Source organism: Tyto alba, unplaced genomic scaffold (genome assembly GCF_018691265.1).
Source record: "Tyto alba isolate M040663 unplaced genomic scaffold, T.alba_DEE_v4.0 Super-Scaffold_6, whole genome shotgun sequence".
Lineage (NCBI taxonomy): Eukaryota > Metazoa > Chordata > Aves > Strigiformes > Tytonidae > Tyto > Tyto alba.
The window spans coordinates 8,625,684-8,639,846 of record NW_024881327.1 but is presented as its reverse complement, the minus strand read 5'-3'; the positions used below and the strand labels follow the sequence as shown (position 1 = coordinate 8,639,846).

The following is a 14,163-nucleotide window of genomic DNA, read 5'->3' as shown; positions in this document are numbered from 1 at the left end:
CTGCCTTCCTGTTGTTCTGCATTTCATTCCCTTTTCCCTTTTTAGGTCTTTACCCAACAGCAGACTTGTGGCCTGCCCAGCCAGTCTGCCTGACAAACAGTTTAAACTACAACCTTGAGAATAATATACCGTGCATGATCCAAGAAACCCCCTCTGTCCACAACAGGCAAGTTATGTGTTATCAGTTATGTGTTATGTGTTACGTAAACAGTATGGATAATGCTTTGTTCAGGTTTCCGTGAGGCAGAGGACGGTACTTGAGCTTATCTCAGAATATCTGCAAGGCAGGTTAAAATAAAATTCTTGCTGTCACTTCAATCTTAGTTCTAGTTGTTTATGCTCTTCCATTAGTACCTTATGATTAATTTTACTAAGACAAATTCACTGGTGTTCCTGCTCATATATAGATATCCCAGAACTTCTTTCAAATTTAATTACTTTTTGGAAAACATTTAATTTCTTCCACTTCTTTTGCATGGCCAAGCAGAGGGCCTGGCTTTTAGGTTCATTGTCCTCTTGCTAAATACATAGCCTCTGTGTATCATGAGGTGTGTTATGCAGTGTGTACTCGTGTTAAATGGCATGAACCGACAGTGTTAAATAAAGGCAAATAGTCCACTTTGAATGTGGTGTAAGGATACGAGTTGGTCTGACTGTTTCAGGCTCTGTGCAGATTTGGGTTGTTCTTCCTGTAGCAATGAACTGGAGTAATTCCTGTACTTTAGACTCTCGGAACTGCAAATTTTACTACTGAAAGGTGCACCACAAACTAGTAAGAAGAAATACTCTGCCACCACATAGCACCACAGACAGTTCTTCAGGTCCTGTCCTGTCATCTGAAATGACAGAGAGGTAACGCAGAAATCCCCACCTGATGGTCTTGTGATCCCAGCCAGCCTGCTAACCCCAGTTCTGACTGTCGTGTCAACAGACTGTGGCCCTAATGATCGGGAGGAATGGTCTGTCCAGCTCTTGAGTCAGGTGAAACACATGGTGATTTGTGGCAGATTCTGTATTATGCTACTTTGCTTACATACGCCCATAACAATTTGGACTCTATGTGCAAAACTACATGTAATTATTTATTCATATGTAGTAGTTATGATAACTTCTTGCCTGAAAAGTAAAACTGAATTAGCACAATGTGAAATCCTTTTATAATACCTACCTTGTCCAGACTAGGTCCAGACATGGACTTCTTCAGGTTCACTGCATAGCAGGGCTTGTTTCACTTCTGACATATCTTTAAGAACTACTTTTGAAAAGTCTTCTTGAAATTCTGAAATGATTTTAATTAAAACAGATATAATGCCTACAAGTTAATATGTGGTTTAGAAACAATAATTGTTTAACAGGACTTAAATGCATGTGGTAGGGAAAGTAGAAGTCCCCATTTTATTTGCTATTCTCAAGCATTCAGGTGCTTGGGAATGTGTTATATTTTCTTCTATTTCAAATCACATTATTTCACTTTCTACCTACCATTACTGTGGTTGTGGGAAAGAAGTACAATTATTTTCTTTTTACAGAGGAAGAATCTGAACTCAGTTAGGTGTTGCAGGACTCTGGTAGCTGGTCATTACAAGTTGTTCATCCTCCCAGAGGAAAAAGAGCTCAGTGAGAGAACTGCTGTGATTACGTAGTGGAACAGAGAGAGAATCGCTGTGGTTACGTAGTGGAACAGAGTAGATGCTGGCAGAATTGGCAAGCGGAATGCGAAAAGCCCCATCATCAGTTACAGGCATTAAATAAATATTTCTAACTAATTTTCAGGAGTTCTGCGAATTGTTTCTGACAGCAGATTTTTTTCTTTTTCTTGGGACAGCTTCATCGACTGGAATGCGGCTTGTGACAGCCAGTTTTCCAACATGTATTGTCCACTAGAGATGAACGAATATGGTGCTTTCCCAGAAGGTAGGATGAAATAAAGGTTATGAATTGCCATTGTTTTTTTTCTCTCACCTTTTGTAGAACAAAAGGCTGAGCTTGTCTGTAAACATCTGGGTGTTCTTTGCTTAAGCGGACTTTACAGTTTCCAGCTGACTGGGTGCTCTGTGGTAATAAACAACGTCTGCATGTGGCAGATGCGAAGACTGATCTTCGTATGGAGTTATTAAGCCTGAAAAGCCAGTATACAGGACTCTGTCTGAGAGGGAATAGAGAGAAATGCTTGTGACCACAGTATTACACAAATCCTTTTGCACAATTTTCTTTGTTTCCCCTCTGGCAGACTTCTGTCTTCCAGTGTGTGAAACAGAATGCCTCTTGTGACCAATTACCTTTCCAGGCTAGGGTTTCTTGGCTTGGGAAGCCCACTGGCAGCAACCTAGAATTCTTTAGCATTACCTAAGCAATAATTAAAGGTCAGGCTACGGTATCACAGGCAGCACGGTGATCCCTTGGGTGCTTAGGACTGAGGCATGTTGGCAGTGAAGCCTGGGTAGGCTCTGCCATGCACGTTCTGTGGCTAATAAAGACTCTGTTCTCCAGCAGACAGATTGCCAACTCTTTATCCCGTCCTCCTGATAGCAATTTGTTAGGGGATCCCTAATACAGAGTGGTAGTCTTGTTAACAGAAATTGTTACGCTTTGCTGCTGTGCTGCCCTGAAGCTGCCTGAAGTCACTGAAGGCTTAGGTTGGTTCCACTCCAGGAGGATTCAAGGTTCCTCCACAAAAATGTTAGTAGTGTTTATATTGCAAAAGCCTCATTTTGTCCTCCTGCTTTTATAAACTGCAGAAAACATGAACTACCCCAGTGGCTTCCCGGCTACTGCCGCGGTGCAGAATACAGCCTTCATTGACCAGAACTGTCCCTCCACCTGGAACGCGCCTCCCAACATGCCACCTACCTGGGAGCCTGCCAGTTATGTCAACTCCACGGTCAGTATTGTCACACAGATGCCTTCGTGTGCCTCTTCAAAGCCTGCCCAGTGCGTGCCTGTCTTTCCCCTCCCTGTTGCTCACACGTACTTCGTGAATCATTTCGGTAGCCTGATGTCTGCAGTCGATGCTGGCGTGGGTAGCCTGGCTTTTTCCCAGCTGTTGGTCAAGGTTGTTAGTGGGCCTTGTCTGTGAAATTTTAAGAGAGAACCTTCTGCCTGAAAATTGACTAAAATCATCTTACATATGGAAAAATATTTTGGACTTAACATAGTCTACTGAGACTTTTTCCCATCAAAATCGGCCTTTCCAGATGAGGTTAAAACACAAAAAGTGCTGACAGCAAGACCCAAAGAGATTTGGAAATTGTAGAGCTGAATGGACAGCTGCTCTCAGTGACTTTGACAGGTTTTTTTTTGCTAGGAAATCCAAGCGATTTAAGCTGGATTTGTGCAGATTTCTGAATGCTGACTTTGACCTGCTGCACTCCAGACTAGCCGTGTTTATGTCATCCCATAGTGCAGTGTAGTGACTTCAGTTCAAGGTGGTCTTTAATTGTAGCCACCTTCTCTTCTGCTCATATTTCAAAATCTTCTATTTTAGAATTTCTTTTTTTTTTTTTTATTTGCGGTAGGTTTATTTGGAATAAAACTAACCAAATAAAGCAAGAAATATTTCTAACTGCAAAAGTGAAAATTCTTCTGTGTTAAAAAGTGGCAAAACTGGTAGAAGACTGTTACCTAAAATAAAAGTGGCTTTATTTCATATTCTAATCAGGAATGCCAGGAAACACAGAAGGTAGAGATTGGAAAAAACATTAGATAATTCAGTTCATTTCCCTGGCGAGCTTTTCCCCACAATACATTTCAGTGTTTCATTCAGTTTTAAAAGTCCCAAGACTTCCATGACATTCTCCGAGAGACTTCCTCACAGACTAACACATCTTGCCCTCCAGGAGGTTCTTTATAAGCTTTCAAAATTCTCTACCTAAATTCCCCAGCTCCCAATTATAGTCTCTTTTCCATACTGAATATCCCTCTCTGCTCCCAGCATGCACAGTCTTTCAGTACTGACACATACTTCAGCCTTTTCCTTGTCATTTCTTAGGCATCCTTCTCTTTTAATTTTAACTCTCAAAACGTGCATGGTGCTCTTCACGCGTCTTCCATTTCTCCCTTATTTTTCTTAACAGCCTGACCAGAACTGAATATTGTATTCCCGTTACAGTAATACCGATGCCGTGCAGGGAGGAGCTCATATGGCTTCGTTTAGTGAAGTGCCTTTACACACATACACTAATGCTGCTGTAATATTTTCAGCAACCCTATTGCTTTGCAAACCCGTGTGCAGTTCTCTGCTCGTGCGTTTCCCAGGTTCTCTGCGTAAATGCCGCTTCCTCCCATTTCATACTACACTTCCACGTTTTCTTTGGAAAACGGTCCATTTTGCAGTTTCCCGTGCTGATTTTATCTTGCCCTACAGCCCTACCTCTCAAGCACCCGAAGCTTGTCTCCGATGTCTGGACTTTTTGGTTCCATCTGGGCACCTCAGAGTGACGTTTACGAAAGCTGCTGCCCCGTCAGTGCCACGACCCAACACTCGACCCACGTGGAGAACCAGGCAGTTATGTGTAAGCAGGAATACTACCCGAGGTTTAACCCCTTCCGTGCCTACATGAACTTGGACATATGGACTACAGCAGCCAATCGAAATGCAAATTTCCCACTTTCGAGGGACTCGGGTTACTGTGGAAATGTGTGAAAGGAATTTGATTTGAAAATGTGAATAAAGATGCTTGCAATTTTGATTACTAGAGTAAGCTGGTTGTTGAATAGATTACAATGTTGGTGGATATTTTGGCACTTTTATATTGAAAATAAATTTTTTTTTACTGAAGTCTGAGCATTCAGTGCATTTTAAAAAGCAAAGCATATTCAGGATGCTGTTATTGTCAGGTGAAGGCTACAAATGTAAAACTCAAATTTTTTCAAGAATAAGGACAGTTTTAATTCTTAAAAGCATCCCTGAGCCTGTACTGCACATGTTATTTCTGAAGTTTACAACCTGTGGTATAAACCGGGAGTTGTTTAGCATTTGTAGGTACAAAGTTATACCTGCAAGTAAACGCATATGTACCAAACAGTAACACTGGGGACCTACCTGTTGATGCAGATCAGAGATTCTCCAAGTGGTGCTGCTTCTACTGCTGACATGGTTATTGGTGGGTGTAAACTTCTGGCTGTAGAAAAAAAGGCTTAATTGTGGCTTGTTTATCTGGCTTCAAAATGCAGGCTGTCACTTGGACGATGTTATGCTTGTGCAGTGGGGGTGAGCGGGCATTCCTTCCAGGAGCTTTTCTTGTGAGTGACTCCTGACATTTTGTGTTTATATTTTTAGCCTTCATGTTGCAATGGCATTTTCAGTGCGTGTAATTGCCCTTGTTTAAAACGCCAAAGCTTGAGCTGGAACAAATATTTCTTTGAGAGCAGAGTTCACACCACTCTCCAAAACAGAACAGCATTGTGTTAGCTCATGTTATGAGACTGAATCTTTGTGGTGGGAAAGGCAACCAGGGAAGTGCTGCCACCCGTGTCAGGGCTGAATCCATCATGCAAGCTGTCTCTGCTTACTGTTCCTGTAGAGCCTTTTCTTCTGGCTTGGCAGAGCGTGTCTGGGCATCTGCACTCTTTGGTGTCCAAAAGAGGGGGAAGCGTCCCTTAGGTTCAGAGGTGCCCTTGGCAAGGGGATTTGGGAAGTCTGGAGAGAGCATGAAGGGGGATCCAGTAGCAGCCTTGGGCCGCTGCTTGCAGGAGAGCCATAAAGATGGACAGAAGCAAAGCTTGTGTGGTGGCCGCAGGCGTGATGGCAAATGGCAGCGGTGGCAGGTTGCCACGTGGGGAGGTTGGGGTTGAGCGTGAGGGGGAGTGACTTTCCGTGGAGGGTGGTGCTGGAGGGGAACAGGTTGCCCCAAGGAGCAGACAGGTTCATGTGCTTGGGGGTGGTCATGATGTGGCTGAACAAAGCCGTGCATGACCTGCTTTAGTGGTGGTGGCAGTCCTGCTCCCCATGGGAGGTGGGACTAGAGACCCCCAGGGCCCAGTCACCATTCTGAGGATTCTGTGAACTTGAGCAAGTTCCTTACTTTTTGCTACTTCAGTTGTTTGCCCTTTGAATGCAGCCTACCTGGAAGACAAGAACTCTGACAACAAGGTGTTGGAGGCTTTCACGTTTGTTTTTATTCAAAGGCAGAGCAGAGATGGCACTGCAAAATAGCTGCTCGGCAGTGTGAGCTCCCAGCCCTAAACTCTGGCCCTGCCAGTCTCACCGCATTGCCGAGCTATCGGACCAGCTCCTCTGACTTGCTGGTTTCAGCCAGAAGTGCCATCACAGGTCTCGAAATGTTTCACCAGAAAATAGCGCATTTCTACAAAAAGATAGTTTCGGTAAATCAACAGCTCCTGCAGAGGAAGCTTTGCTGAAAGATACCCTGGCAGTTACGCTTTCACTTGCATTTGAGTTTGCTCAGAAAGAGGGAGCCACTGGGTGGGATGGTCAAAAGCTGCGACGTTTACCTGCTCTAACTGCTCATGCAGAAGGCGCTCCCGAGCCCGCCTTTGGTTTCTATGTCAGAAAAATGGGATTGTCACTGAATGCTTTTCAGAGCTGTGGTGTTTTAATGGCTCAATCAGAAACTAGCGCCTGGAGTCTTTGGCTGCTTTCCATGATGTGTCGTGCTGGGCGGGAATCTGACTCTGGAGTTTAATTGTAATCGCTTGTGATTCTGAAGGGAAGCTCACGTGCTCATATGAACTTTGATGCTCCTCAAATCAGTACTAAGCCGTGGGAAGTAGTCATGACCACTGACATGCTTTCTGTCCACCTCTTGGCTATGGCAGGAGACTTCAGAAGGAATAGAGTTGGAGCACAAGCACAATAAATACGGAGAAAAAACCACAAGTGATCATTTGGTTTGAAATTCCAAGAAGTTCTTTATTCCCTGGATAATGCTGCTTGTTGTATAGCATGTTCACTGATTTTTGGACATGCAAAGGCACAGGGGGAGAAGAGAGGGTGTGGAAAGCTGCACTGTTAGCTTATCCAGCTCATTCTGTTAATTGTTTTAAGAAGATCTGTATTTTCCGTGCACTGCAGTGAAGCTTTTCCTCAAGTACCAGTGTAAGGAGATGCTTTTCTTATATCTGCAGCAACCTGTAACAACAGAATCCCTGTTCTGAGTGGCACTGAGTACCTGCTGTAAGTAACATGTATGTTCTAGACAGAATAAATCATTGAAAAATAGAGAAAAAAAAAAAAAAACATGCAATAAACCGAGCAAAGCCACTGGAGAGTTCAGGGAGAGCAAAAAAAGTTAGAAATGTTTGGAAGAGACGACCTCTGAAAAAGATGGTTAGAGCTGTTACAAGTGCCAGCAAAAGACAAGGGAAATGAGCCACAAACAACTTGAAAAATATTGCTAAGAAAGAAAACCATCATTCTCTTTAATCAAACCAGAACAGATCAAGACGTAATTCCCCCAGGAGCTGTGTAGTATTAGGCAAAGCGTTTCATATAACTTTTCATAGCAATAACTAAGGAATGTAACAAGCTCATTAAGGTTACCAGGAATAATTGCTGCCATCAGGAGACATCTGTAGCTTAATTAGCAATCCACCAAATGCAAGTGGATTTGGGCTTGGTTAAAAATCATTCTTCCTACAGCAAAGGGGAAGATGAAATAAATAATTCCACTGCAAATTTCTTTGTACCAAAGTGATTATAATTCTACTGGAGTGAAACTGGAGAGGTTGCTCTAAAGACCTCTCGTTGTGAGGAAAATAATTCCTAATTTCTTGCCTTGTGCCAAGAATTCAATTCCTTATAGTAGGATCAGGAGCTTCACTGATCTCTGAAACCAGTACCGTTTTTTTAAGAAACTTCAGCAAAAGAAGTTCTTGGTTAACCTGAGAAATGCTTAAGATTGCAAAGGGAAAAACAAGAATACCCGTATAAAAGCGGAATAGCTTGTAGAGTTGACTAGTAAGGCTAGTTATGGCGGGGGAGAAAATAAATCATGGGCAGTTCCAAGCATTCAGCGTTGATTTCTACCCCAGTGCGAGCACTACATAAACTCCCAACATTCTGTGTGTTCCTAAGACCTGGGAGAAGCAGCAGCCACCCCTGCTCCCTGCGGGTTTGTGCCTGCTTAGATGTGCGTTGGGAGCTGGGGGTACCAAGTTACCGCTGTCCTTGGACAGCACGCAGAGGACGTGTTGGCCAAGTCTGTCTGGCTTGTCCAGAATTTCCATCCTGGAGCCGGGGAGTATTCCTGTCACGTTTTGTGAATGTTTGTAGGTACTAGGAGGGACAACACTTGGGCAAAGCCAGCATCTGCAGCAGGGGTGGGCAGGTGCAAGCCCCTCTCAGCGTGAAGCTGAAGAGCTCAGGGAAGAGGAGCATCCAACGCAGCCTCTCGGTAGCGGAGGGCAGGGCTGCCGGGATCGTCTTTCTTGGTAAGTGGGGCTGCTGCGGTGTTGAGCTTGCCTCTGCTGGGAGGGATTTGGGCTGCCCCAGCAGCCTGGCAGCCACCGGTCTGGCCTGGGAGCTGGGTTTGAACTGCTTGGGAGCAAGACTGGCCAGAGCAAGCTGGAAGTACCGCACGCGGGGTTCAAAGCACGCTTGCTCGGTGGCGATTGCTGGGTCTATCCTACAGATTCTTGCAGCTGGATCTGGGTGTGCAGCTGGTGGTAACGGACCAGCAAACAGCTTGCTGTTGCATTTGCAGAAATGAGCCGGAAAGCTCTGAGGGCAGCTGAGAGATCTGATTGCCGGAGGGCAAATGAGCTCATTATGGATCAACCCGAACTACCTTAATCCCCTGAAGAGGGCGGAAGGGGAGGAAGCAAGGGAGGTGCTCGCCACCTGCACTGGGGCTGGCAGTGCCTTCAGTTCCAGCACCCAACTTCTCCCTACCTGGGGAGAAGTCCCGGTACCACCTGGGAAGCCACAGAGCCGGCACCGCGGTCCTGCCGGGTGAGCTCTCGGTCGGCCTTTTATGGTGGTAGGTAGAGTGTTACTTTCCAGCATTTGCTTTCTTCCCTTCCAGCCTCAGGGAACACCTGTTGTTTATTTTTCTTAGTCATCGACACACCTCCGTCTTCTTTTACCTTCTCTACGTACTCGCTTTGCTTTCAGCAGTTTGGGGAAAAGGCGCACAGCAGCACCTCCACCATCACCATGGGCCCGTTTTAATCGTACCTCGGATCCCTCTGCCTCATCTCGTCGTTCAGCCTGCCTGTCCGCTTTCTGTGGGGGGAAATGGCTCGGGGCAGGGCTCGTCGCGTCATCTCCTGCGGCACCCGTGGGTGGGCTGAGGGTCACTGTCTCCCCAGGACTGCTGCGCTGCTGCGGCCCTCCTCTGTGCCAGGGGCGATGCGACACCCGCCCTGCCTTTCCCAGGGGTGGGGGGCTGGCAGAGGTGGGTGTCCCAGTCGGGGAAGGAGGTCCCCGGCGTCGGCTGGGGCAGTTGCCCGGTCCTGCGCTGGAGGAGGCTCTGCTGGGCGAGACCCGGCAACGCTCCCCGTCTCGGCGAGCTGGGGGACGCGGAGGAGCGGGAGGCGGAGGGCGATGTGTGCTCTGCCCCGTCGGGGGCGAGTGCCGAGAGCGGAGCGGGGTGAGGGTTGACTGTCCCAGCCCTGCCAGGGCGGTGGTGCAGCTGCGGTCCTGGGAGCTCGCACCCGTCTCCGCAGCTCAACGCTAATGCACGGACGCAGGCGCTCCCCTGCTGCTGAAAGCTGAATATTGCTGCCCCTCCCTCCATCTCTGGAGTGGGTTTCCCTGCACAAGCTGTCTGTCCGTGCCTGCCTGACAAAAATGCCTCCTTTGTCGCTGTGGGTTGCACACCATGCGTCTCGCTTTTTCCGTGACCTCTGCTGTATTTCATTTCTTGCTGCTTTCTTCAACAACAACAGCAGCACAAACTCTCAAACCTTTTCTAACTGAGGGGTTGCTCTGAAGGGTGACCGTGCCTAGCTGCTCCCCCTGGTTGTGCACAGGAGCTGCTCCTTGGCCTGTTTGGGTTTTTTGCAGCCCTTCTTGGGGGTGATGGCAATTTGGCATTTCCAGCCAGCCCCGCACACCTCTCCAGAGTTTTTGTTGTTTGGAGGCTGTCAGCAACCTGCGTGAGCAGAGACCATGCTGGCCTGGAACAAGGGGCCTCCCCAGTGTATGAACCAGTGCCAGATGAGCTGCTCTGGCTGGTGTGGACGAGCTTCTCATCTAGCATAAACTGGTTATTTAATCATTGTCAGCTAAACGACCAGCAGCTAGGCTTGGCTCGCAACCGAGCGCATACATATACATCTCTTGGAAGGAGCACGTCGCCTCCACGAGCGACCAAAAAGCCCCTGTCCTCTTCAGTAGACACAACTCCCGTGCGGTGGTTTTTGAGAAGGTGGTGGTCCGTGCCCTGACCATCCCCACCATGCTCTGGGCAATGGATGGATCCCGTACCTGTGGGGTGACAGGCTCTGCCAGATCTCGCTTCTCCAACCGCGCTGGCAAAACGCTCAGTTTGCTGGGAGCCGTTTGTTTGGTTTTAATTTTGACTGAATGTACAGTTTGCGAAAGGGAAGCTAATGCTTTTGCACGTCTTCGTTAGCACAGATGTGGAGGAAGCCTGTGAGCTGGACCTGCTCCGGCTCCCAGAGGCGTTGACGTGGAAGGCGGGTGGCCTTTGCTGGGCTGGGGGGTCAGCGGGTGCTGTGGTGCAGGGTTGTCTCAAAACTAGAAATAACCTTCTCACACAACGTTCAGGTGCTGCAGTGAAGCGCTTGGCCATCAACGCCCCACGCGAACCTACTGCAATTGCTGGTTCTGATTTAGTGAGAGCAATGTTTCACTTCATTCGCTCAACACGGCCTTGCTAGATGAAAGGTGTTTTGCAGTGCGGCGTAAGGAGTGCCGCAGAGTGCAAACCAGATGCTGAGGCTGATAAGGAAACCTTTGCAGAAATGGTGGAAAACGTCCTAACCTTCCCACCGCTCTCCTCAGACCTGTGAGTCGGTGATGTGGCTGTGGGAGCTTACTGATTTCTTCTCGGCAGCGTTCCTCCAGCCGCTTGCACGCAGGGTGGGTCACCCTCCCTCCAGCCCACCCCGTGATGGTGGATGGGGCACGTAGCACTCAAGGGGGAACGGAAAATTACCTCATCGTCACCCTGTTTCCAGAGCAGGGTGGGAAGCCCTCGCTCCCTCCTCGTCTCCCCTCGTGCTTCTCAGCCGCACGACCCACAGTTTGCTGTGTAAATGGTTTCTGGAGCTCGGCAGCGGTTTCGTATTGATCCGCTCTTTCCGTAGCTGCCTGCAGGTCAGTCGGTCTCTGCTGACAGCAAGCAGTTGTTAACCAGAGGAGATGCCAGCCCTACTTCTCTTGATGAAAACCTCTGCTTAATCACAGTTTGTGTTCCTCCTTCGGTTATTAGCTTTTAATTAGGCACCAACCAGCCCTTCCCGTTGGCTAAGGACTTCAGGCACACACTGTGCGTGTCTTCGGGCTCCCACTGTTAGTGCTGAGTTCAGATCACCAAATGACTTTGCATACAGACTCTCATTTTTTCCTGTCTGTATGTCCTTGGCATGTAATGTTCTTCCCAGGGCTGCAAGAAATCATACCGTAGGTATCTTCTGCTTAATCGAGGCTCACTTGTAAAATTTTCCCATGCTGTTGCTCTGGCGAACGCAGGTGCCGCCGAGCAATTTTCTCAATTTTCTCCTGGCACTTTGCTATCACTTTCACCGCCGTTACATCGCAGCAAGCGCAGCTGCTCTCCCTCTCTCCTGGCTTGCAGGGTTTGCTTAGGCCTTCGGTTGCAGCCTTGAACATTGCAGCTCTGCATGGCCTGGCTTGAGCTGTCCATGGCTTACGGGGTGGGGGGCTCCTGATGGCAGGCAGAAACCTGGGACAGAAATGAAAATCCTGATGGAGATGCTGGGGGTGGATAGCTTGCGGGGGCTGAGCTCACGGCGACGCTGGCTTTTCTTGTCTGTAAGTATTTCAGCCTTCTGAGCGAAGTTCACAGGAAAGATGATGATTTTCCCTTACGTTAGCTGAACTTCATGACCCAGGCCAATGCGCTACAGCAGTGTGCAACTTTTGGAAATCCTCCACTCACAAGGTCATATAACTTTGTGCGTTTTATAGATGGCCTGCACATTCACTGGTTGGTGAAGGGTTGGTTCGGGTTTTTTTCTAAGAAAAGAACCTTTCTGTTCACTTGAAAGGTTTTTAATAATTTATCAGTTTAAGGACTAAAATTTGCCAAACAACTTGTTGAGGACTGAACAATGGCTTACAGACATACTTCAAAATCCTTGAGTGAAATACAAAGTAACAACTCTTATTTATTAGTTTCCTTAGTGAAATGTAAGCCTGTGAGCATCCTCCAGAACGACTTGCCTGACCAAATCTCAGTAAGTTGCAGGTTGCAAGAACCTCATATGCCATTTGCTGTAATAGAGAATCCTGAAGCCTACCCAAGACAGTATTCTTCCTTCTCAAGAGCTGACTTGAGAGATAAATGAAAGTCTCCTAGGTGGCCTTCCTTCTGTCCTTCTCCTTTCTTCCTCTTGTCTGAGTAGTCCTTTGTCAGTTGACCAGCCCCATCCGCAGACCTATCAAGCAGGAGTTCTTGGCTGTCTTGGCCAAAGCATCACTGATACTTCGCATATTAAGAGTTTGTTGGAGAAGTCCTCAAGAGACTGAGTATTGGGTTTTATAAATAAAAATAAGAAACAGATGGCACCAGTTTCAAAAGTTAAGTGGTTTTTAACTAGTCCAGTAACTAATCTTCCCATATACCTACAAAAATATTACAGTTTTATCTTTGCAAAGATCAAAAGAACAACTTTGAAGCACTTGCCAGGCACAAGCAGCCATGCATTTTAATAGATGGCAGACCAAATGTACCCTTACAGTAATGGGACTGACTTGCTGATTTCAAATTTCCCCTCGTATTCCTGCAGTGAATAAAGCCTAATGACCGCTCTGGTTGGTTGGTTGGTTTGTTTGTTTTGGTTTGGTTTGTTTTTTTTTTTTTTTAATTACTACTACTGTGGATCCAGTGTTGCTTCAAACATACTGCAGATATTAAGAGAAGTCTGCAAGTCTGAGGTCTTAGAGAGCCTGGTAAAGGAGTGTTTCATGTGAGGAAGAAGTAGAAAGCCTCTGAATCTTTCCAGGTCTCCTCAGGGGGCTATGTCACCATCCACCCTTGTTTAGATCAATCCGCTTATTCATGGGAATCTGTTTTCACTTCCAGAAAGAGACAGGGAGAAGTAAGAGCATAGCATGCCTGACTTAGGTTGGTACAAGCTGGTTCTGTGCTGCAACATGATCTTTCGGACAGGTTGTACATATGACATCTAACGTGATCGAACACATGGGAACTGCAGCACTGCCTAGGAGCAAGCAGAAATGTTGTGTGCCAGCTGCTGCTTCAAATTCAGAAAACTGTCTTTCAGTTGTACAATTTGTTCTGAGGGCAGAAGAGGCCGTTTCTCCCAAGCTGGAATAAACCTTTTGGAGTCCAGACTTTTTTAGAGTTGCAGTTGAGCTAAAGCTTCCTCTTATGTGAGATGCTGACTTTTATTAGTTTGTCTGCAAAACAGCTGCTTCTGCTTTCCACAAACACTGAACACTGGTTCAAAGCCTCTCTCTCTCCTCCGCTCTGTAAGACAACCTCTGTGCTATCAGAGGGGAATGCTGCTGCTTGTGCCATGACTCTCAGCTCCTTTTACCTACTGAAACTTGGCTTCCCAGGACACAGGCTTCTGTTTTGTTTGCCTGGTTTGTTTGTTATGTGCATGTTTGTTTGTTTTTAAGGAGTCTAACCTTTTACTTATCTCGATTGAAAAGCACACGTTTGGCAGCGGAGATGGAAATATAGAGCACAGTCAAGAAACCTCTGGATCTGGTAATGGTACCCTTCCTCTATGTTCCCCATCAAAATGGCCTGGAGTTGAGTTTCCAGAAGGCCCGTGCAAGAAGCTGGAGGTCAATGTCACCTCGAAAAATTGTGCAAAAAGTCTGTGGCAGGGATTTTTTTTCTCTAATTGCATCTTATCCATTAGACCTTAATATGTCTCCTACAATAAAGACAGAAGAAAAGAAGGTCAGCTTTCTTTCGGTAGATAGGTCATCAGCAAGTCACATTTAGTGACATTTGTAATGTGCTTTAGGAATTAGACAATACAACCCTACCTCAGTGACAACCAAGAGAGACTTGG

The 14,163-nt window shown here is 46.7% G+C and overlaps 1 protein-coding gene across 5 annotated transcripts in view; it reads left to right on the top strand.

The window, feature by feature from the left end:
* The window catches only part of TMEM131L (transmembrane 131 like), an 81,322-nt gene extending 76,545 nt beyond the window's left edge, over positions 1-4,777 (top strand). For all 5 annotated transcript variants that reach the window (XM_042807604.1, XM_042807603.1, XM_042807602.1 and 2 more), the window contains 4 exons: positions 46-166; positions 1,826-1,914; positions 2,739-2,881; positions 4,364-4,777. In XM_042807604.1, the coding sequence (XP_042663538.1) occupies positions 46-166; positions 1,826-1,914; positions 2,739-2,881; positions 4,364-4,642 (632 nt within the window). In that variant the 3' untranslated portion in view covers positions 4,643-4,777. The remainder of the gene's footprint in view (positions 1-45; positions 167-1,825; positions 1,915-2,738; positions 2,882-4,363) is intronic.
* Positions 4,778-14,163: the final 9,386 nt, after the last annotated feature.